Here is a 23,283-nt window from a genome sequence, read left to right as displayed (position 1 = left end):
ATTTCTAATACTTGGCATTTAACGCCGTCCAAAAGAGTTGAACGTGTAAAAAGAAAAGAGAGAACGAAGAGGAAAGCTGATTAGTCAAATTCTCTTTTAACCAGGACACAGACACAGTACAGTACAAATATAGAGTGTGGGAATTAGAAGGGGGAAAAAAACAAGGGTCCGGCTTTGGCTTAATGTGGTGCTGTTTCTGTTACTGAGTTTATCTCTGAGCTTTCAATGACCTTAAAGTGCTAGAAATGTTGTAAGGGTCAGATACTCCTCTATTTGGAGTTTCAGCCGATTTCAAAAATACCTAAAGATTTCTGTTTGTTTTGACATAATATGAATTATCTATCAATTATCAAAACAGATTTAAACTGTTTTTGTTTTGTTTTTTTTACCCATGATCTTACTGCTTTTGTTCATATTTGTGTCTTCCTGATATGTTAACTGTTATGCAACAAAAACACCCAAAAAATCCCTCGTATGTAAAAATGTGTTAAGCAATAAAGCGAATATTGATTCTGATTCTTAAAAAACAAACCAACAAAACAAAAAAACATTTCCAGGACAGGTTACTATGACGTAGTTATCTGTTGTCCAGCTAAGGAGAAGGTGGGGGCGGATGGTTAGGTCAATAAAACGCAACCCTTCTCCAAAATCAACCACGTCATTACCAAGTAAACAAAGATCATAAAATGTTGAGGAACCACTTACATCAACTGAAATCATGATCTTTCCCTTAACCTAAAGTAGTTTTTACGCCTAACCCTAATCCAGCCATTGGTGTTTCAGGAGACGCTTCTATGGCAGCTGAAAAACAATCTATATGATAGTATAAAAGACCAATCTATACATCTACTGTATATCTAGATCTGTATGGTTGTTAATGTTGGAGAACTTGTCATGCATCCGCTGCTCTGTTGATTTCCCAGAGGCAGTGAAAGGCTTGATAGCAGCTTATCAATTGAAATAGAGCTCAGTAAAAGTGACAGTTGACAAGTTGCAGTTTACATTCATTTTAACCTGCGCTGTCAACAGCAGTGACACTTCTTCTTCAGGCCTCACTTGCTTGGAAAAACCCTTGAAGGGCCATTTACTTAGATAGCAGACTGAGAGATGGCCTCTCTTGTGTTCTCTTCCTTGGAAATGTCTGTGGGAGGGTTTCTAATAAGCACCAAATTACTGAGAGAAAGTGAAGAATCGTGTAGATGCTGTTGACCGTAAAAGCATAACAGCGCCGACACGTGTGCTGTGGGTTCAGTTGTGCTGAACATAAATAAATATTCATCTCAAACCAAAGGCCATTCATGAGTCATTGTAGCCAATGTGTAAAGTCCAGTTGGTGGGAAGTTGACTTTTGTTTCCTCCTCCAGACCTCAGATATCAGCATGAAACAAAAACAGCGTCCACCCTCGGATACAGAATAAGTGAGAGTTTACTTTAAAAAACGCTCCCTCACCAATATTTGGACATTACAGGAACTGAAGCTAAAATAATGGGCATTATATTGTCACCAGTGTTGTCTGTGGTTGACCATAAATGTCACCTGTGAATCTGGGAAACAACATGGTGGTAAATTTCCACCCTTACTGAGTTTCATTTTTTGGTTTAGACAGATAGCCTGAGGTACGTTCTGCGAATGGAAGTCATTTCAATCACATTTAAATTTCAAAGCCACTCAAGTAATTCAAAAATGTTGTGTTGCCTGCATGTTACATCACTTTAGACATGAGGCGTCTGGGAAAATCCATGATTGTAGGCCTTGAATGACCCATTATTGTCTATAATTATATCATCATTCATGACGTTTACGCTGATCCTCAAATCATATCAGGATTTAAACTGTGTGATGACATTAGCTGCCGGGAACTGACACTTTTAGTCACATCTCTATTCTAGGGAAGGACGAGTAAATCGTCAGTCTTATGTTACACATGGGCAAAAGTAGTCGTCGCTGATGCAGAGTTGCGACATCAGCAAATTATCACATTTAGCAACATTTGTACTGCTGAGTATTACTTGAGTGAATCTTTTCAAACATAATATAAACTAAATACTGTATGTATGATAGATGAGAATTGAATGTGAACACACACCAGACAGCTGATCCATATGTAGCACTGAGTATCAGCTCTGGAAATGTTATGTTCACAGTACCATGTGTAGGTCGAATTAAATATCAACATTTAAGCATAACACCCTAAAGTGCCTGTATAGAGTATTATTTTAACAGCAGTGACAGTAGTTTATATGCAGGTTTAAATTTAAAATCAGCGCCACCTGCAGGTCGTGGTGAGAAGTGGTCGGTGTAGTAGCGGCCTTCCTCCGGGTGGAGGCGGTGTGGAGCAGCGGCTTTGTGCAGGTGTTGATGGAGCAGGAGGTTAAAGAATGAGCGGTGAAGCTGCAGTGTTGAGTGAAGTTAGAGTGTGTGAGTGTGTGTAGTGACGGTGTAGTGTCGGTGAGTGTGATAAAAGACTGAGTCCCGCTGTGTTACTCAGGCTGCGCTGCAGCGTCTATTCACGGGCGCGATCCCACTACTGAGCGGCACGGGGGCTTTGACCTGCTCCGTTTCCGACCTGGACCGGTGCACCCCTCCTTAGACGACCTGGTGGTCCCGGGCTCCCCCAGGAGCACCATATCGATACCGAACTTAGCGCGGACACCCGATCGGCATAGTCCGCTGCAGCTCAGAGCTCCTGAGCTCAAACGATCCGCCAGCCTCAGCCTCCCGGTAGCGGGGATTACAGGCGCGCGCCACCGCACCCGGCGACAAACTCACTCACTCAGAGGGGCTTTGAGGCTGACCGCCGTGACGTCACCACGGAGTAGGCGGCAATGACGGAAAATATAACTGATAAAGCAGCATGAGGCTCATTTCATCTTATACGAGAGGTTTTTCAAAGAAGAATAGTGTATTTACATTTATTTGTTTGTTTTTGTTGCTGTTTTGTTTTGTTTTTCTTCCCCTTCCCTGTCATTTTATTTATTAATGTATGTATTTTCCTCCCTACTTTTTTATGTTTACTGGCATTATTAATAATAACCTTAATTTACTGTGATTTATTTATTATTTTTGATTATACACATATATTGGAGCACCTGTCTGCTGTTCTGTGTACTGTATTGTTTGTATGTACAACCCTTTTCAATAAAGTTCATTGAAAAAAAGAGGCCCATTTCATCTTAAATCACTTACATGACTGATTAAAGCCTCATAATAAAATGAGTTTAGTTGACAGTTCGTGTGACTTAATGTAAATGAAGCAGCTATGAGACTCTAGAACAAGTCTGAAAATTTAGAACAATATACAATCCAAAGGCTAGATTTAATTTAATATTAACTTATTACTGACAGAAAATGTTAGTGTTGTTTGTCTTGTAATAATGAGAAGATTGAAAGAAATTTGAGTTTATATTACAGTGATAATCCAGATGGCTGTACCTATGTTTGTGCATAAACTCAAATCAAACAGTGCTGCTGGTTTGAATCTGAATTGAATTTGAAGTGGTTAAAGTACTGTCAGGAGATGGAAGAGGGGAAGACAAATGCAAACTGTGGTGTAAACAGTGAAAAGTTTTACATTTTGAGGCAGAGAAAGAACAGCCTGCTCTGCCTCCTGTATAGTTGACACCGTAAATTACAAGTGGCTTGTTTAACTTAACTGAAAGCAGTTTGCACACAAAACTTCTTTACATACATGCCAACTGTGATGTAAGCAGACAGGGGAAAGGGAGAAACCTTAGAGCAACGCCTACTGCATGTCAACACTCCTCACAATAGAACCAGCTCCTACCCAGACCAGATGCAAACTACAGGGCCTCGACATAAACACTGATTATAAAAAAGGACAGCAGTAAAATAGTATATCAAAGAAGGACAGGGCCCTGAAGTTGACAAGGAAATTAGCAAAACAAGAATACTTAATCTACCTGACAAATGTAAATGATAAAATCATAGGACTTGTGCCATGTGCTATCTAACAGCTCACCTCTAAAATAGCAAAAATGGCTGCCAGGGTCGGGACCAGGGGCTGAACTGCTATCTTGTTTTCACAGCAATCCCACCTAGTAGCCAGATGGATTACACTTTTACACATTGAATTTGGCATTAAACACACACACAAACACAAATTAGTCGCTATATGGTCGTCCTGGTGTTATATGTAATAAGTGGGTGTGAAAAAACACATTTGGGACATTTTCTATATTTGAGCAGTTGTTCATACGTGATTTTATTTTCATATTTTTGTAGAATGACACAGTCACAATATACAACTGCAGCGTTTAAGGCTCATAATCGAGAAAACAAACCGTATATGGATGTAATGTAGATGCAAAACATGATTTTTGTAGGTGAGGTCACATACAGTTTATTCATGAATGGGTTTTTATCAGTGCAGCACCATCTGGTTAACATCAGCAAAGTTACCAGGAAAATTCAGTTTTTAATGTGTTGTGCTTCATCTGCTGTGCTACTGCATGTGATCCATACCTGAGCTTATCCTTGAATAGAGAACAAAAGCTCCAGTAAACAGCCAACAACTATCCTCACTGACATGGCCACAGCTTGGGGGGGAAAAAAGGAAGAAACAAAGAAAAGATAAAAGATCATCCCTCAGTGGTGAACACAGCCATAAACCACACTGCAAAAGACCAGTAGACAAATGAAGAGAAGAGATAAATGTAAAGTTCACTGTGGGGTATTTAATGTTTGCAGAGTTTCAGCAAAAACCTGACTGTTCTTCTTACAAAAACACGTTTCTTAAAAATCAGTCGGAACAATAAAACAAAACAACAGATAAACCTATGACTGAAAATTCTTCGGACACAAATCCAGAACATCTTCCACAGCTTCACATGCTGACCTCGGGGCTCCCGTCAGTCCCTTAGCTGTGAGAGAGAAAGACAGAAATGTGTTGGTATTTTAATTAGTATAATTTTACAAATATGATGTAAATGCTCAACCAAAATGAAGACTTTACATATACTGTATTACAGCTTTGTTTTCATTTTTTTAACCTTTCATTGGGTAAAACATTAAATACATTATATTAATTTTGGAAATTTCACATTGCATCGTCCCCGTCTGCTCACCTGCTCTGCGTTTTCGTCCACTTCAGGGCGTGTCTCGGAGGCACGGACGTGGTTGGGTGATAGAAGGTGCATCCGGGTCGTTTACACTTCGCCGCAAAGCGACACGGCTGTGGGTGAGAGGAGAGACGTTCAAGTCTTAACACCAAATCCTATACGCATTAAAAGACAATAATGTCATCAAAGCTCCACGTGATGTTTCACCTTCGGATGGTAAAAGGGGCAGTCCATCTTTTTGCACTCTGGGAAGAAGCGACACACACTGGCGGTCTGCACTGGCTGCGCCGCTGTGAACATGATGAATCCGGTTAGACATGCAGACTTAGAAACTGACAGACTGATAAAATAATGATCTTATAATGATACTCGATGGTGTTACACTGGGAGTGAGAGCACCTGGCTTGGGTGGAGGAGCGACCGTGCCTCTGCGGCTGACATGAGTGAAGGGACAGTCTGGCTTCGTGCACCTGGCGTCGTATTTACAGTTAGGATGAATGAAAAGGCATTTATCCCCAAACTTGCAGTTGGGAAACGTCCTTCGGAGAAAACGAGACAAAAGAAAATCATGAAGAATTTTTATTGGGTGCGAAGCAATAAAAATACTCCACTGCTATTTCTGGGTTTATTGACAACATTACTCACTTGCATTGTGTTGTAGGGTGATGGTACACACACTCGTCTCCGCTTTTACAAACCGGCCAGAACTTGCAGCGCTCCATAACTTTCTGTTTCTTTAAAGGCACGTCCTCATCCATCATCACCACATCATCTATCAAAAACAGGACAGAATGTAAGGAGGTGGGACTCGAACCTTTGTAACCGTTTTGAAAATTGCTACTTATTGGTATTAAAGGACATTTCCAGTCAAAATCAATGTTTACCTCAGATATCAGTAACGTCCTCTTTTAAAATTTGCTTTACAATTAAATTAAATCAAAATTCGGACTTACACACTTACAGAGAACAAACGCCTCAGAGTCCCTCTACTGTTGTGTTCTCTGAACCGAAAGGAACAATGCGGAAGCTGCTGTAAGTCCAAATTTTGATTTAATTTAATTATAAAGCAAATTTAAAATTTTACATGATGGTCAAAAGGACGTTACTTGCGACCACAGAACAATTTGAAAATGAGTCCGGAGTCCATTAATAAACACGGAAAAAACAATAGATTCTTGAACAAAAACTATTATAAACGTCTAATATAAACGGGAGAATAGATGGTATGAAATGAACTGATCATAGGTGACCTGATATCTTAGGTAAACATGGATTACGACTGGAAATGCCCTTTGATAAAGTATCATACTGAAATACCACACACACCGTCTGAGGATGTAACCACTCCCTGTAGCCTCTGAAGGATGCTGACTTTGGGCTCCCTGTTGACGTGGACGGTCGCCTCGGTGAGCTTTGTGGGCGGCCTCACGTCATCCAGCTCCATTTCGCCGTCTGCGAGGTTCCCCAGCGGGCTCGGTACCCCGTCTAACGTCACGATGAACTTGGGGCTGGCAGAGTCGCCCCTCTCCTTACTGGTGAGAGAGACAGAAATCCACAGAGGAGAGAAGGACAAAATCAAACAACAACAAAAGAAATCAGCATTCACAAACATCGGCAACAGCAAAAATATTTTTATATGAATAGACACATTTGGGAGCATACTGTGTGTGTGTGTGTGTGTGTTTACCTGGACTGGACAGTGCGTGCTAAAGCAGACTGGACTGCTCCTTTGACCTGAAGATGCTGCTGAGCTCTGGTCTGAGATTCCTCCAGCTGAGGTCGACTCATGATGAAGGAGCGGGTGTCAAACGTCTTGGCCTCGCTGCCTGCGGCCACCTCGACACCTGCAGGTACAGCACAAACGCATCACTTAATACAATCCATAAGACGCCCACTGGGATGTTCACCTACCAGCTACAACATTTAAATGCTCTTCGTTGTAGTAAATATGTGTAGATACTCACCATAGTCACTCTGCTCTCTTCTATCATTTCTCTCTGCCAAGTCCAACTGAAGTCTAGAGGCTAAAGATCTCACTGGAGCTGAGAGGAGAAAACACAAGACCAGGTTGAATTCCTCCTCACTATGTAATATTTGATTTAAAAACCACAAAAACAATCACAATGTTACTCAACTCAACTTTTCGTTGTGGCCTTGTAAGCTGATCTGGATTCTTTAAACTTTTTTAAAAACCTTTGGTAACACTTTACAATAAGGGTCCCTTAATTAACGTTAGTTAGTACATTATTAAGCATTAATTAACTGTTTACAGATATATTAACAATCATTACTATGTATTACTTAGCATTAGGAAACACATTAAATAATGTAGCCTATTAATAAGCAGTTAATTAATGTTTACTACTCAAAGTTAGTTCATAAATTATTAAGCATAATCATGTAATTAGTTATCATTATGTATGCATTACTCAGCATTAATTATACATTAGTTAATATATTAATGCTTAATAATGTGCTAACTAACATTAATTAAGGGACCCCTATTGTAAAGTGTTACCAAACCTTTTAGATAGGTTTTAGTATTGTTATTTATTTACTGTTTTTATTTATGTGTATATTATATTATGTGGAGCACCCCCCAATCTAAGTTTTTCACAATGCATGTGCTTGTACATCTGTGTGACAATAAACATGTTGAAATCTTGAAACTTTGGATGTAAATTAACATGAAATGTTGAATTAATCAGTTTAGTCAAACTTGAATAATGCATGCATTAAAAACCTATGAGATTTCTTATACATATGTACTGTACTATAAATGTGATTCTGGCTTTTTGATGGCAGGGCTGAGTAAAAAAGGCGCTCCAGTATTTCTACTCTTCACACACCAGCTCTTGAAGGAGGTAGGTCTGCCGAGGTGTAGGCCTGCACCCTGGGGGCCAGACTGTGGAGGTGTTCCTGGACCAGCTGGATGGCCGCCGTCATCTCCTCGCTGCTAGCCAGGCGAGTACGAGGCGCCACAGGAACAGTCTGCCTCTGTGGTACTGTGGGGAGGGAAAAGGTCAGCGTAAGAAAAGTGTTAACGACAGCCGAGATCGAGACTGGCATCGAGTACAGAGTGTTCGTGATTCCACGTAAACATACTTGTGGGGTAGGCTGTGGTTTTAGTGATCGAGTCTTGAGCCTCGGAGATGGCCTTGAGTATCAGATTCCTGTTGGCTTGCTTGGCTGGGGGGAGTGTAGGTCTGAAACAGAACAGCACAGCAGCACAAATAATCAAATATTAATCCTGATTAATCACTATTTAAACTGTGAGGCAGCTGCAGTTCAGAGTAGAAAAGTTACAACGTGGGTGTCTACCAGGCAGAACAAAAGTTAAAATATCTAGAGCGGAGGGCGAGGAGCTAAAACAAAACAGATCACCCTCCATTATTTGGAAAGTATTTTGGGTTTAGGGGGAATGATGTTGAACAGGAACAAGAGCAAACAAGGCTTGCATCTGTGCCACAAAGCAGCACAACTCGTTCAACCACTTGAAAGGAGACCACATCATCAAGACCTCAGTATTGATCAAGAATAACACAGCAGGCCCAGCAAAGAATGTGAACTGCCCGGGTTTCTCCTCTTCCCTTCTGAAATAAACACTTCAAGAAAACAGGCCGACGAAAAACAGATGATGGGCCGGCGGTGCCAACTTGTCTTTTTTCATTCCTTACCCAGTGTTGGTGAAAGTTCTCGTATCAAAACTACTGCAGTAAAATAACATAATTTCCACACATTGATTCCAACTGAAGTCAAATGTCAAGCACAAATCATATGTGCCACATCATTTTGGTTATTGACAGATCCTGATTTGAACTCTAATTACACAATGCAAACCTTAAAAAATGACATACGAGCTGTTAGTTTTTCAACCTTGGGGTCGGGACCCCATGTGGGGTCGCCTGGAATTCAAATGGGGGTCGCCTATTTTTTAAACTAATTATTATTCTTTTGAAAATTATGATTAAAAACACGACACACAATCTTAAACAACTGTATTCTATCTTTTCACTTTCTCGAATATAAATAGAGTTCAAATAAAATGCAGCATATAGAAATATCTGAGCTGGCGCATCTTGATCGATGGCCGCGATAACGTGACTGCACATGATCGCCAGAAATTTGTGATGTCAAAATGGGGTCACAAGCCAAAAAAGGTTGGGAACCACTGTGTTAGACTGACTTGCGTTCTGGTTTAGAGGGCAGGGACACTCTACTGGACAGTCCTCTTCCTCCATAGTTTGAATCTTCCTCCTCCACATCGTCGCTGTCCTCGTCCGCCGCTCGGTTCACTCGCACCACTGAACTCGCTACCGGCGCCTTACGCTTCCGTGACAACTCCTCCTGCTGAACAACACAAGACGCAGCAAAGATAATTAGTGTTTAATCCTTTAGAGGTTGAAACATGTGCTTTATTATTATCCTGCTGTGAAAAGAGCGAGCAACTCTGAGTCACAGCACCTTACTGGATCCGGCTCTGGACGCTCTACTGCTCCTGCCGTCCTGCTGCCGGCTGTGAGAGGAACCTTCTGTGGGCCGACACGTCTCCACGGAGCTGACTGATGTGAATTTGCTGTGACCCGCTCTGTAGATTTCAGCCGTGGGCCTACTCGCCGCGCTGCGCGTTCGGCCGTGGCTGCTGCCAATCTCTACAGGATCCTCAGCGATGAAGTCGTCATCCATCTCTGGTTTGATGTCGATAACCGCCTCCGAGGGAAACGGCTCCATCAGGGGTTTGACGGTGGAAGTAAGACGGGAAGAACTCTTCTCTAGGCTCGCCCTCCTGATGACATGTCACACAAAAAAACACACACATATACTTTATTTGCAGGATCTGGCATGATGCTGAGGATGAAAAATAAAAACACAACCAGTAAAAAGGCACATCCACATTTTTACGCACCTGCTTTCATGTGCAGAACTCGACACACGCGCTTCAGTCCTGTCAAAGTGAGAGCTGGACACCGTCAACACCTTCAGCTCCTCTGTCCTGCTGTCGTCGCTCGCAGATGATCGGTTCTTCCCACCTACAGTACCGCTGTCAGACCCCAGCTGATTTCTGAGAGATGCAGGCTCTGTAACAACCATACAGACAAGACAAGTTAAAGAGTGAGTGTCTAGCTGCATGCAAAGAGCAGAAAGTGTTGATGCATCCCACAGAGACTTACCAACTGCAACAGTTCGTAGCTTCTCCAGGACACCTTGTAGCCTACAGGAAATCAACAAGTTTATTAACCGCATTTGAACTGTTTGGTACAAGAAGAGCAGGTTCTCAGTCAGGAAAATGTAACATTACGGTGATCATACCAGGCTGTGAACTTGATGGTGTTGTTTCCAAGGAAAAGTGAGAGATCATCAGCCATCTGTTGAGAGGTTTTCTTGTTTGCCACCATCACCATAATGTAGTCAGGGAGCTCTTCGTCTAAATAGATGAGGAAGGGGGAAGCACAGCCAGCCATTCAGTAACCATAAACTATGCAACCAAGATAACCTCATAACAAGATCATGAAACATTATATTCACTTACCAATATATGCGCCGAGCTCCTGGAGCTTGCCCTTGATGGCAGCCTGCAACAAACCAACAGAGCCGTTTAACACTAACTTACATCTGATATTCAAGGTTTTTTTTTTTTTTTACTTCGTCATTAGCTACGTAGTCTGACGTTACAGGGGTTTCGTTCACGTCCTGCCGAACAGGGCCAGCAGTTGACTGGTAACTTTTCAAGTGATGCACCGATCCGCTCCTCGGCCTTGTAAATAAAAACCTCGCTACCATTCCGCTGCTAACGTAGCTACAGACTGTTAGCTACAACTCTCTGTGGTAAAGTAACGTTTACCCTTAAACCCGGATTAAACCACTCGTTCTCAGCCCACGGGATTGTTACTCACTCTTATTTTCTTGCTGATTTCCGTCCCAATTTCCATGTTTGAGGTTTTATTCAAGCCAGTGGCTCATAAAACAAACAACTGTTTCTTCAGCTTCACCGCTAGTAGCCGCCAGGGACGAGAATGACGTAGAATCACGTGACTTACGACGGCGGCTGAGGAGGGACATTATTCCGTCCGCCCCAAAGTCCGCCTGTCTGTATTTAAATTATTTGATTCACTCACACGCAACACAACTACCTTATTTATTGGAAAAAAACAACAACAACAACTTATTTATTGATTAATTTACTTAACTCCGTGAATTATTTCACTCCTCTTAACTTATTATTATTTTATCTTAGGACCACTTGATGTAGGCTATAAGTAGTTAAACAAACATTTTTAAGTCCCTTTGTTTTTATATATATTCATCTGTTTATTTGCATTAAAAGCTCAAAATCCCCCAGTAACAGCAGTTTCTTAGTAATTCCTGGATTAATTCAGGTACAGTGCTGTTTTGATGTGAAGTTATTACAGAAAAGAGTCACACTGCCACCCTGTGGACTCTAATATTTAAACATGACTGCAATTGTAAGGCTGATATGAAACTGAAAGACATTCCTCATGCCAGAGCTTCTGTTTTATTGTTCACATTTACAGAATTTTATTGTGTGAGTACAGCGTTTATACAGAAAGCCCACTTGTCCATACAGCAAACAGACATATAACACATCTCCTCACACTATGTACAGTTGTAAGCCATCATAAAGCCTCTAGCACACTTGGCATAACACTCAGTCACTCAAGGTTCATAACAAGTTGATAGACTCTAGATGTTCAATAATGTGACAGACGACACGTGTATTAGTGTTCCTGGATTTGTGTTTACCTGAAATGGGGGCAACTGGAGGAAGAGAATGGGGCAAATTCAGGATTGTCTGGAGCTAATTTTTGAAGTCTGAATCTGAACATTAATTTCAGACACAAATAACTGTCTCTTCATCTATCAATAATTTATACCCATGACTGATATTGTTCTTTTGTGTGTATTTGTTTGGTTCGCTGCTCAAATAAAGTATGAAAAACTGAAGTATGGTGAAACAGTGTCAGCAGCACCATGTTGGTCCTGAGATTTAGTGTTTCAAGTGGAGTTTGTCACTGCCAGAGAATAACAATAACTGCAGTTAGACGCCCAAAGCCTCACTTACAGTAGCAGCTACAAGGAAAAAAAACAAAACAAAGGTCATTAAATAGATAAAAAATGAACTTTGTCTAGTGGGGTGAACATGGTTAGTAGAATGGTCTTGTTGATGACTCAAGTGTTTTCAAGTTGCAATGTCTGGATTTCATTTAATACTTGTACACTTTCAATTTCATGAGGAGATACTGCTTTAAGGTGATGTTTCCATGGTGTCAAGTTTAATCACAAGAATGGGAAAAATCTTACCAGGTGCCAGAAATAATAATAATAAAACAAACAAACAGACAATGGATAGTTAAGGTGAGACGAGACTTAACATAAATCGCTACAATGAATGAGTTGATTCTTTATTTTAAAAAAATCTGACCTGACAATATTATAATGAACTAACATCTTTCTGTTTCGGTGGAACTGATTCATGCCTGCTTCTGCAATGCAAAATGCAAAACTATAATTTCATATGTGATCAAACTCAATGGGTCAAATTACTACACAGACAGTAATTTCTGAAATACTTCAAGTTACTGATCATTTTGGCAACTTTTTTTTGGTAAAGCAAAATACAGTTGTTCCCCTCCAAGAATAACCAGATTACCAAAAATGTAAACGCCACATAAATATTTGGACTGTTCATTCAAACAGTGAGATACATCTTGAAATCTCATGTTACAGGAAAAAACAACAACATAATTGTCTGATAATAGTCCTGAATCCAGATGCCAGACAGATGACACTGGTTAAACAAATGCATCTTAACGTTCAGGAAATGCGATTAATGACAATTTGTGAGCTGTCAATGCATGTTCATCTTTGCTCTAATACACTGGATGTTTAATACTGAGGTTTTACAGCATCATTTCTCTTCTCCACACGAATATAGACTTTAAATCAACTCCTAGCAGCTGTTTATCATTACCGATAGCAGCTGATCAATTGATTATCACACACCTCAACAGTCCTGAAAGATCTTAGGGAGTAACTGACATCAAATAGTCCAATCTAGATTTATCTTTGGTGGTTAGACTACAGTAAAATCAAACACTAAGCACATTTTTGTGTGTTTTAGTGTCTCTTCGTGCAAGGGGATCCAATTGGTTTTAACTTAACACTTAATATCCAATAATTCATTTACATTTCGCTGTAAAAAAAAAAAAAAAACTCTCCACCATCTCACCCTTAAAGATGATTTTCCAGTCAGCACATGTCATGTAAACCAGTACCACCACAGATCTCATTAGGGAGACAGAGATGGCTGAAGAAGTGTGAATACTGCAAGAAATACTGAGACAAGGATTAGTGTTTTATTCTTTAAGTCGATGTCTGATACAGAGCTGACACTGAATTGGGGTAAAATCAAGTTGGGATAATGACAGAGCAATAGGTTGACAGGTGTAGGTGTGTGTGTGTGTGTGTGTTTTTTGCGTGTTTTTTGTATGCATGTTCATTTGTACGTGTACGTGTGTAGTGGTGGTGAGGGGGTGGGGGGTTTGTTGGAGTGGTTTAAGAGATGCAGATGTAAATATGTGTGTCACAGTTCAGTGCCCACTGCTTCAGAGAAAAAGGATTTTGTAAGAAGCACAAGGCCGGGAGAGGTTATGGCCACGGGGAGAAGACGGAGCACCAGGCTCCTTTGTTCTCTGCTCTTGGTTTTGTCACTAGTCCAGCTGTTAGCCAGAGGTCAGCGGAGTGAGACACTATGCCAGGGAGCGCTGACGAGGCTTGATCCTGGGATAGAGCTGCACAGGAAACAGAAAGAGGAGAACTATTACTCATGTTATCAATATTTTTTCAACTCTACTTTATAAATATTACTAATCGATAATTTGTCAAAATTTTTCACTTTTCTGTTCATTCATCCAGTTCCCGTGTTGCAATGTGTTGATCCTGATTAATAATGGTACGGCTTAAATGACAACAGATACGTCGTGCCTCATATCCAGTTCAGTTGGGCAGAGAGAAACCAGATTAGTGTGACAAATGGCGTTATTTTGTCATTACCCCTAGCAGGTTGCGGGGCACGTAGCCCTCGTTGTCTTCGAGTCGCGCCCACCACCACTCTGTTTCACTGTCGTCCTGTCGTCGCAGGATGGTGACGGCGTCGCCCTCGCCGAACGACAACTCGTCCTGGTTCTGGGCTTCGTAATTCCACAGAGCGTACACCGTCCCCTTGTTCATGACACCCAACTTCTCCTGAACACCTGAACACAAGAGTCCACAACAAACTGTCAGTATTACCACTTTATTGATAGACAGATTTTTTAATACAAATGTCAAAGATGTTATTGTCTGAAAGAGCAGAGGCATCTTTAGGTGAACTATTTCTTGTAGAGTTACATTTGGACCGACTGGTGGGTTGTTTCTCACCATATAGAAACTGGGAGCACTGGATATAGCCCTCTTCCATTTCTTCACACTTATCAGCAGCCGTCTCCACATCACTAATGGTGCTTGCAAAGATGGCGGCTCCGGACTCGACCAACAGCTTGCAGAGATGAACGCTGTTACAGGAGGCGGCACAGTGAAGCGGAGTCCTGTTCACAGAAACACCGGCAGGAAATTAAACACAAGAAACAGATTGCGGAAAATCAAACTCAATCGTCATCGTCGCCACTCAGCTCTCTTGTTATTGGAGACCTTGGACTCACCATCCGTCACTGTCAGCAGCATTGACGTTCACACCGAAATCCAACAGGAACTTGACTATGTGATGATGCCCCGCACACACGGCGTTGTGCAGGGGTGTGATGCCCTCGTCGTTGGGAGTGCTTGGATTCTCCACCTGCAAAAAAAGAAGAAACGATAAGCTCTTATCCAACATGCAAAAATGCAAACACAATCCATCCTATCCCTTTTCCACCGAAAAGAACCTGATGCTAGTTTGGTGCTGGTGCTTAACTGGTTCCAGCCTGGTGCCTCCAAAGGATCAGTTTGCTTTTACACAAGCAAGGACCCAAGTCAGAGCCACGAACGGCGACTACGTTGAGGAGAGAGGTAAATATCAAAGACACTTTGATTCTTAAAGGTCCAGTGTGTAACATGGTGGTAAAACCATGATATCTAGCGTTCAGATTCTAGTTTGCAGCACTCGCACTCACCCCTCTCGTCGGCAAAGTGACGCTGGCCTCCGAGGACAAAAAAAAACGTCTAACGTACTGGGACGACTGGGAGTATTTCAGGAGCATGGAGCGATGAGGTGTAGATCTAAACCATTTTCCTTCTTTCATTCTGCCTTCTTAGTTGGTTTATTTATGAAACATGCTCTCTAGCTGGCTGGATTTTCCGTTCGGGCTGGCGGCGCAAGATGACGACACTCTCTCTTTGCTTTTCAGTAAAAAAGCAAAAAAGCAAAGAACCAGTGCTAAGTCAGGCACTGGCTCCGAACCAGCACTGGAACCAGATTGGTGGAAAAGGGGAACCAGTGGATTCATAAGAAAACGCAGCATACCTCATAGATGATCCTCTGGACGAGATCAAACTCCCCTTCCAAGGAGGCGTCCAGTAGGAGGGCCAGAGGGTTGAACTTCACTCTGAACCCGTGACCAGTGCGTTCGGAGTTCGGCTTCTTCAGATTTGTGCGTTTCTCCTGTAACAGCGGAAAGACGAATCATGAGTTAAGAATTTATCAAATCAAAAATTAACAACTCAAATGCAATAAAACAGTGAGTCTGTGTCTCTCACCAGTGGTTGTGAGACTGCGGTGCCGCTCTCCTCCGGCGTGGTGACCTCCAGCACGGGGCTGGGCAGCGACGCCTCAGAACTTCCCACGTTGTTGTTATTGTCGTCCTCTGGTCCCTCTGCTTCGGCGGCGTCGCCCATCCCTTCTGGTGGCGAAGGCAGCGGCTCGTTGTCGTTGGCGTCGGTCGATGCAGGCGGAGCCTCAGAGCCCAGCTCCTCTGGCCCGGGTGGCGGCGGTAGTGGCGTCTCGGCGAGGAGGTTGCCATTGTCTGTATCGGCCGCAGAGTCTCCTCCCAGGTATCCGGGGGGAGTCGCCGGCTGATAGAACGGCGTTCCGCTGCCTGCGCCGTTGCCACCTCCTGATCCGCCGACTCCGTTTCCCTCGATGCCTCCTGCTAGAGTGTTGAATCTCTGGTAGAGCAGTTTCTGGATGTTGGGTCCGCTGGGGCCCTCCGGTTCCGTGATGGAGCTGCGCTTCTTGAGGGGTCTCGGGGCGTTGGCCAGCTTTTTACGCAGCACCTCGAGATCGGCGTCGCTTTGGTAGCGCAGCGGGGAGTGTACCATGGGCGTTAGCTTAGTAGGGCTGAGGGGTCGCGGGATGTTCTCCACACTGGGAGGAGGCGCCGAGGGCTCCAGGTGCTGGAAGCCGTCGTGAACGTCAAACTCTCCGTCCAGAGTGTCCTCGCCACCGGGATGGCTTTGGAGCAGCGGGAAGGCCCCTCCTGCCTGGACAAAAGGCAGAGGCGAGGGGGGTGTCGAGCTGGAGGGGAGAACTGGCTTCCCATATACTGCAGACAAGGAGAGAGAGTGGAGTTCAAACATTAGGGCTGCAGTCAATCACATTTTTTGGTAATAATTCATTCACATTTTTTCAATTAATTAGTCAGGGAGTTTCATATGTCACATGTTTTGTTTAGTTTAGTTTACAAAGACAAAAATGAGAGAAATGTATGTGGTTGAAACAAGCTCATTTTGGGCAATTCCTTGGTATATGACATCAAAGTCAAAATTGTTCTCATTTCCTTTTATGTTTCCGTCATAGATAGATAGATAGATAGATAGATAGATAGATAGATAGATAGATAGATAGATAGATAGATAGATAGATAGATAGATAGATAGATAGATAGATAGATAGATAGATAGATAGATACTTTAATAATCCTTCACAGGAAATTATGATTGTTATTCTTCTGAAAGGTTAAAGAAATAACTTCAAATCTAAATCTGCAAACAAACAAAGGTCATACCTGCTTTGAGAGCAGGCTTGAGTGGCTGGCTCTTTGGCGCTGCCTGCTGGAGGTACATGTGATAGATGGAGCTGGAGTTCATGGTGGGTGGACCTTTACGGGGCGACTGAGGCCGTGACCCCCTGTCGGGCATGAAGGGGCGAACCGCCACGGCCGGCGGTGGGTCGAGCCGCTCGTTCAGCCCGGGAGGGAAGAGCGGCGCGCTAGGCTGGAAGGTGGGGCTTGGTGGCACTGAGATACGCTGCTGGATCTGCTGGGAGGACGAGCCCGTGGCGGGGGGGACGCGGGGCCAGGCGGGAGCTGGCGGGTTTGGGAGCGGGCGAGGAGGAGGAGGTGCGTCCTTGCGGCGCTCCAAGGAGCTGGCTGAGTTTGCGGAGGTGAGGTGGGAGCCGTACGGAGGCGGCTGAGGCTTTGATATGGCGGGGGAAGATACGGCCATTTTGGTGTCTAGCACCTGTGAAGAGGAACGAAACCACACAATTACCCGCCGCTGAAAAGTGCATTGTTTTTGAGAATGAATTTATATTTAGCATTGACTTTATTAGTAGCTACCAAAGGAGATGCACTGTAGAAATAAGATCAAAGGAAAGACGACAAACCTTTTCTGCACTTGGAGCGACGGGGGAGCCTGAGGGAGGGCTCTTGCCCTGGATATCAGTTCCTGAGTCTCTTCTCTCAGGAGGTTTTAGAGTTGCGTTGGTCTTGCCAACTGTGGGCCAACCAGTGTCATTCGCTATGGCACAAATAGGACACAGTAAGTGTGTTGCAAAAGTGAAAAATAAAAAAGCACAGTGAATGACTGAGGTGATGAGGTGATAAGCATGGCTCTCTATTGCAATAAAGCATGTCCACCAGAGCTAGGTCCAAATGGTACTTTCCTCTTTTTCACATTTAAAAAGCGCCCAATTAATCACATTAAACCTTTACCATTAACCTTTTACACACAGACATGTATATGGACCATTTTGACCTAGAATTGGTACTGAATGGAGGGTTCAGGATTTTACAAAGTATATCCTATTAACCAGACACCAAACTTCTCCTGCTGCTTTTTTTTTTACATTAATTTTCACATTTACAGGCAAAAATATAATGAAAAGAAACAAACCAGTTCTATTAAAATCACCAATTCCTGCAAAGAGCTTGATTACTTACACTATCACAGTCATGGAAGTTAAGTGATAGCTTCATGTACTAATGACTACAACATAATACTACTCCGTATTCCTACTATTTCTTTTAATCTATTTGTCAATTATTCATCTTTCTCAAAAAGTCCATACTAAAGATCAACGTTGACAGGCACCTCTGGTATATCACAACATTTATTTCTTCCACAACAGATTTGCAAGTTGTCCTACTTTCCCCTTAAAGCAGAAATGTATCAAAAGTACTGTAGACTAAAGGTTTTAAGAGCGGCTATTGATCAATAGGACAAAAATCCTGAGTGTTCACTTCACTTCACAGCACCGATGGTAAGGAATGTGTCAGCATTAGTATTTTTGCTACTGTGTGCAAATTTAGTGTTTTAATTTAGTCACATCTGGTAAATAGTATCTAAATTGTGATTTAGTAGAAGGTTCAGGAATGCACAGTAAGCACTGCCACTAACAGTAACGTTTGTCTTCAAGATCAAACTGATTACTTAAAATAAAAAAAAGGAAATGTGCAAGATAAAAAAAAAAAAAACATGCATCTTTAGACAGCAAGGATAGGGTGAAAAGAAAGTGAATGGAAAAAGGAAGACACAATCAAACAATAGAATGTGTGGTAGAGTTTGACAGGAACTTGTTGTAATAGAGACTGGAAAAAACCCAATTTTTGGATTTATAATATACCTGATAACGTGATAACTTAAAAAAATCAATATAGTGTGCAGCTGGTTTGACTCTGCATTAGTTTGGTTCATTTCGCTAAAACATCTTCAAATGTAGCCCGAGATTAACACAGCAACAGTGAAACAGTTCTACCATCACTAACCAGAGTAAAACCAATGACATTTTAACATGCACAAGTCAATTCCTTGTGCATGTAAAACGTTTTGTCAACTAAAAGTGGTTCTCACAGCTTGGCAGTTGTGAGAACCAGGTGTGGAGGTTTAGGTTAGATGGTGCTGGGAATATTATGGAATTAGAAACAAAGCCCAAACACTTTGGATCGCTTTGCATGTGTGAAACTAAAGAGGCACTCGGCTCATTGAACCTTCTCAGAGGAGTACAAACACACACAGGATCAGCAGCGCTATGTCACCGACACCGGTGTCTTCGGGCGAGGCGAGGTGACGTCAGCTGCAATTTTGAGTGTGAAATTTGATGCAGATGGCAGCAAAGTGTTTCAAGGTGGCAATCTACTACTCTGACGTCATTAGCCGATCCAAAGAGAAATGTCAACAGGAACTCTCTGACCGTAAAAATAACTGGCTTCATGCTGCCCAGGGAGGAGAAATGAATGATGCCAAACGAGGACGCTCGCATCGGTGCAGCTGCAATTTTTCTGAGACTGTTGGAGCAAATCGTCAATGCCCTTTCAGTCTAAAACAAGATTTTTTTTTGTGATATATGAAAGCTGCAGTAGGTGATAAATGTGTGAACCCAGTCTGTGTGTTTTTCAATAATCAGCCGGCTCAAGAAAGAAACAATTTGTTAAAACTCGAAAGCCAGCTATGGGCGAGTCTCTGGGGTCAAATATCCACTGCATGCTGAGGATCCTGTGCTACAGTTGAGCGAGAAGGTTCAGGAAGTGCCACCCCTCTGCTTTTGCTGCACTGTGCACTCACGGGACGTGCCGTCGGAGCCAGTGGAGGCTCCAGTGGCCGGGTGTGATTCTGGAAGGGGCGGGGGTACCGGGTCCACAACGATGTCTAAATCAGACACTTTCCAAGGGCCGGGAGGCTTTCGCACACCGTCTGCCCCGGGAAGAGTCGTCCCCAACCCCACAAACCACGGCGAAACAAGAGACGCCACAAAGACGGGACGGCACAGACACATGAGAGGAGGAGGAGAAGAAAAGGGAGGGAATCACAGTTTACACACGACACAGGAAGAAGAGTGAGGTTAGAAAGTGAGGAAGAAGAAATCACAGAAATCAAGCCTGGGCGGAGAATCCGCTGAGGAAGTCAGGTAGGAAGGAAACAAGAGCAACAGTCGGGGCCCACGAGGGAATTTCAAGTCACAGGGTGTTCATGCAAAATGTGTTAAATGTGTAGTGGTGCAAGACTTCCGCCTCTTCCAAGCTAACCGTGTGCATGAGCTATCATCTCATTTGCTGTTTTCTGTTTAAACGATTCATGTTCCTGCTTTCATAATGAGGAAAACAGCCAAGAAATTCACTCAGGTTTAAAATCAAAACCTATCTTAAAGACAGTAGAGACAGTATCCACAACTACTTTAAACTTTCCTGCACAGAAAATGCACTGTAAATGTAAATCTTTGCAGGGCTACACCAACCTGACTTGGTGCGGCCGTGGTTGGCTTGATTATTGACACCCAGAGTCTGAGGCTTCAGGGGGTCAGGTGGGATGTTGTAGCCTCCTTCCTGACGGCCCGGTACTGGGACTTGGATGTACGGTCCGACAGCAGCAACACGGCCCAGGGTCCCAGGGGCCGGCTGGGGAGAGGGAGGCCCATTGGCTCTGTTCAGCTGGAAGAGGAAGGAGTCAGAGAAGTGTCAGATGTTAGATGTGTTGAAAGGAAGAGCTGTTTCACTTAAAAACACCTGGTGTGTCTGAAAGCAAACTTTACAGGAACAAAAACTCTGGCAGAAGAATTTCAACCAAAAACAATCTTAGGAGGAGATGTGTTAAGCGCTCCTAGTCTTACAGGGAGGTTCTCTTTTTGACGTGCCTCAGCTTTTTTCTTGTAGAGGCGTTCCCGCAGCTCGCTGATGCGCTTGTCCATGAGCGTCACTTCCATGTTGCGCTTGTTCAGAAGCTCTTTCTGCTGCTGCAGCTTGCTGTTCTGCTCCTGGTTCAACTTATTCCGAATCTGAGGATGAAGATGCAAGCAACATGTACAGGTTCAGCGGAATAAAAGAGGCTGCTTTCAGTGTAACCGGGGAGAAAAATAAATACTGTGGAACCTATAGAAGCATTCAAAAGATGATGCACGATACCTGGAGCTCCTGGTAGAGCTTACGGAGCTCTAGTGCTGCAGCGCCGGTCACTTGGCCACCCAAAGCCGACTGTATGCCGTTGAGCTTCCCCCTCCGCAGGTCCTCCAGCTGCAGGCTGAGCTGCTCCACCCTCAGCACGGCCGCCTGCAACTCTGCCTGCTTCTCCTGGAACAGGCCGCTGACTTGCTCGATCTCTACGGCTGCATTTGAGGAGCAAAATAATCACATTAGGTCACTCTAACATCATTGTAGGGTCCATTTAGTCAGAAATACACAACGACAGGTTGAGGTTCTTTGTCCTTACTGGCCTTTACCTAATTAGTAAATCCCATTCATATAAAGCAAAAACATGGTTGCTTTATTTGCCTAAGTTTTTCTTTTCCTTATACTGAAACACTTTAATTAAAATGTAAGCAACTGCGTGAATTCCATAACAGCTGTCATAATATACTGAATGCAACTATACGTACACAGGTTGCCATTGATGACCTTGCTGTAGTCCACCTGGCCTCTCATTGCCCGGATCTTCTTGAGCTTTGCTTCCTGGTTCTCCACACGATCCTTTAGCCTCTGCAGCTTCTCGCTCTCTGAAACGGTTTGCTGCTGACGCCGCTCCTGCTGCTTCAGGTAACGCAAACGTTGCTCCTTCAGAGAACAAGACAAGAGATCCGGTAAGTTAAGGGGCAAAATGCAAGTTTGATGTCAACTGAATCCAGCAGTGCTGAGTATAAAAGACAGAGAAAAGGAATATGAAAGGCATATCCTTTTAAATATTTCATGGTGTTTTATATGTTCAATGCTTTTGTGTTTGAGAGTCAAAAATGAGAGTGCACAAACACAAAACCAGCAAGGTGAGCGAGATCTCAGTGGCAGACCAGCTCTGTAACTGGGCTGAATCTTTCTACTGTATCCACGAAGTGAAACGCTGCACTGTGTCAAGACTGTCTGAACGCTGAGGAAAGGGTCAGATGACTTCATCTCTTCCCAACTGAGAACTGCTCCAGTTAAGGTCCTAAAATAGGAGATGACAGGCCCAGGTTTCTAAATGACTGCGGGGCCTCCAGTGGGCCTACTTTTCAGACGCCACAATAAAGGCAATAAATAGTCTTTCTATCGACGGGTCTACAGTGGGCTTCAGCTTTGCATGACTGATCAACACACCACAAGCACACTGGTCAGACTGCATTAGTGTCCAGTGTGAAACCCACAGAGACTGACAAGACAGACTTGGTTGTGTGTGTGGGGGTTTGTCACCAAACTCAAAGAAGAAATGCATTTTTTTTTGTGTGACCACTGTGGTGATGTAATTAGTCAGAGAAAGGTAATATGCTCAGTGTTCAGTGTTGCTGAATGATTGGGACACTGGAGGACACTAATGCGTGTGCACGTGTTCCTCTAAATGACTGAAGCATAAATTCTGACAGACCGGACAATCCCTGCCACCGTGACTCATGTGGCGCCTCATCTCATTTGTTACGCAAGTGCCCTGTGTTTCAGGTCGTGATGGGAGAGTATGGTGCAAAAGGAGTCAATTTTCTGTCTCACTGAAAGGCTCAAGGCGTTTGTCCTGAACTCACCTGGTCTGCGGAGACATTAAACTCTGTAGTCTGTGTCAGACGATGTGACACAACATCAGATCTACCTGCTCCGTCTGTCTTTCCTGTGTACGGCCCAGCCTGCCCACCAGAAGCTGCCTTCATCAGCTCTCTTAACTGACCGATTCCATTTCCATGTTTTTCCATATTCCATGTTATAAACTGTTTTCATGTCTGTATACAACATCTACTGCACATCTGCCTGTCCTGGGTGACAGATCCCTCCTCTGTTTCTCCTGTTTTTTAAGGGTTTTCTTGGGTTTTTTCCTCAATTAATGTGAGGGTCTAATGGCAGAGGATGTTGTAATGATGCTATGTAAAGCCCTTTGAGACAAACTGTTTGTATAGAAGCTACACAAAACAAATTTCCTTGCCTTGCCTTGCCTTTTTTTAACACCAAGTCATGGATCGTTTCGGAGATGGCGAGCTGTGATTGGTCTGGCTTTGTATACTCTGCCACCTCTCTCAATTAAATAAGAATATAGATATTTTTAACTCTT

The 23,283-nt window shown here is 43.2% G+C and overlaps 2 protein-coding genes and 1 non-coding gene across 7 annotated transcripts in view; all 3 read right to left on the bottom strand.

Moving 5' to 3' along the window:
- Positions 1-2,460: 2,460 nt before the first annotated feature.
- LOC146961792 (signal recognition particle RNA) lies at positions 2,461-2,759 on the bottom strand. The gene has a single exon (XR_015035302.1).
- A 1,916-nt stretch (positions 2,760-4,675) lies between these two features.
- Positions 4,676-11,106, bottom strand: zc3h14 (zinc finger CCCH-type containing 14). Of its 2 annotated transcripts, none has more exons than XM_085770608.1 (17): positions 10,974-11,106; positions 10,610-10,652; positions 10,390-10,504; positions 10,251-10,291; positions 9,986-10,157; positions 9,544-9,865; positions 9,266-9,429; positions 8,185-8,285; positions 7,929-8,084; positions 7,044-7,121; positions 6,767-6,923; positions 6,406-6,611; positions 5,725-5,851; positions 5,479-5,618; positions 5,287-5,369; positions 5,086-5,192; positions 4,676-4,881 (listed from the first exon to the last, which is right to left on the bottom strand). In XM_085770608.1, the coding sequence occupies exons 1-17, from the start codon at positions 11,007-11,009 to the stop codon at positions 4,878-4,880; spliced, it is 2,052 nt and encodes a 683-aa protein (XP_085626734.1). In that variant the 5' UTR covers positions 11,010-11,106; the 3' UTR covers positions 4,676-4,877. The 2 variants fall into 2 exon arrangements, with proteins under 2 accessions (XP_085626734.1, XP_085626736.1); XM_085770610.1 differs by having other exon boundaries at positions 9,266-9,426.
- Positions 11,107-11,574: 468 nt separating this feature from the next.
- The window catches only part of ppp1r13bb (protein phosphatase 1, regulatory subunit 13Bb), a 28,186-nt gene continuing 16,477 nt past the window's right edge, over positions 11,575-23,283 (bottom strand). The window contains exons 7-19 of one of the 4 annotated variants that reach the window (XM_085771822.1): positions 21,659-21,833; positions 21,189-21,388; positions 20,897-21,061; positions 20,525-20,717; positions 19,855-19,983; positions 17,678-17,811; positions 17,079-17,532; positions 15,832-16,616; positions 15,599-15,736; positions 14,799-14,932; positions 14,518-14,684; positions 14,152-14,351; positions 11,575-13,889 (exon numbers count right to left, since the gene is read on the bottom strand). In XM_085771822.1, coding sequence (XP_085627948.1) covers positions 13,848-13,889; positions 14,152-14,351; positions 14,518-14,684; positions 14,799-14,932; positions 15,599-15,736; positions 15,832-16,616; positions 17,079-17,532; positions 17,678-17,811; positions 19,855-19,983; positions 20,525-20,717; positions 20,897-21,061; positions 21,189-21,388; positions 21,659-21,833 — 2,916 coding nt within the window. In that variant the 3' untranslated portion in view covers positions 11,575-13,847. The remainder of the gene's footprint in view (positions 13,890-14,151; positions 14,352-14,517; positions 14,685-14,798; positions 14,933-15,598; positions 15,737-15,831; positions 16,617-17,078; positions 17,533-17,677; positions 17,812-19,854; positions 19,984-20,524; positions 20,718-20,896; positions 21,062-21,188; positions 21,389-21,658; positions 21,834-23,283) is intronic. The other 3 variants (XM_085771823.1, XM_085771824.1, XM_085771825.1) reach the window with 3 other exon arrangements.

Source organism: Trachurus japonicus, chromosome 24 (genome assembly GCF_045865225.1).
Source record: "Trachurus japonicus isolate A0001 chromosome 24, Traja_1.0".
Taxonomy (NCBI): Eukaryota; Metazoa; Chordata; class Actinopteri; order Carangiformes; family Carangidae; genus Trachurus; species Trachurus japonicus.
This window is presented reverse-complemented; position numbering and strand designations above follow the sequence as displayed.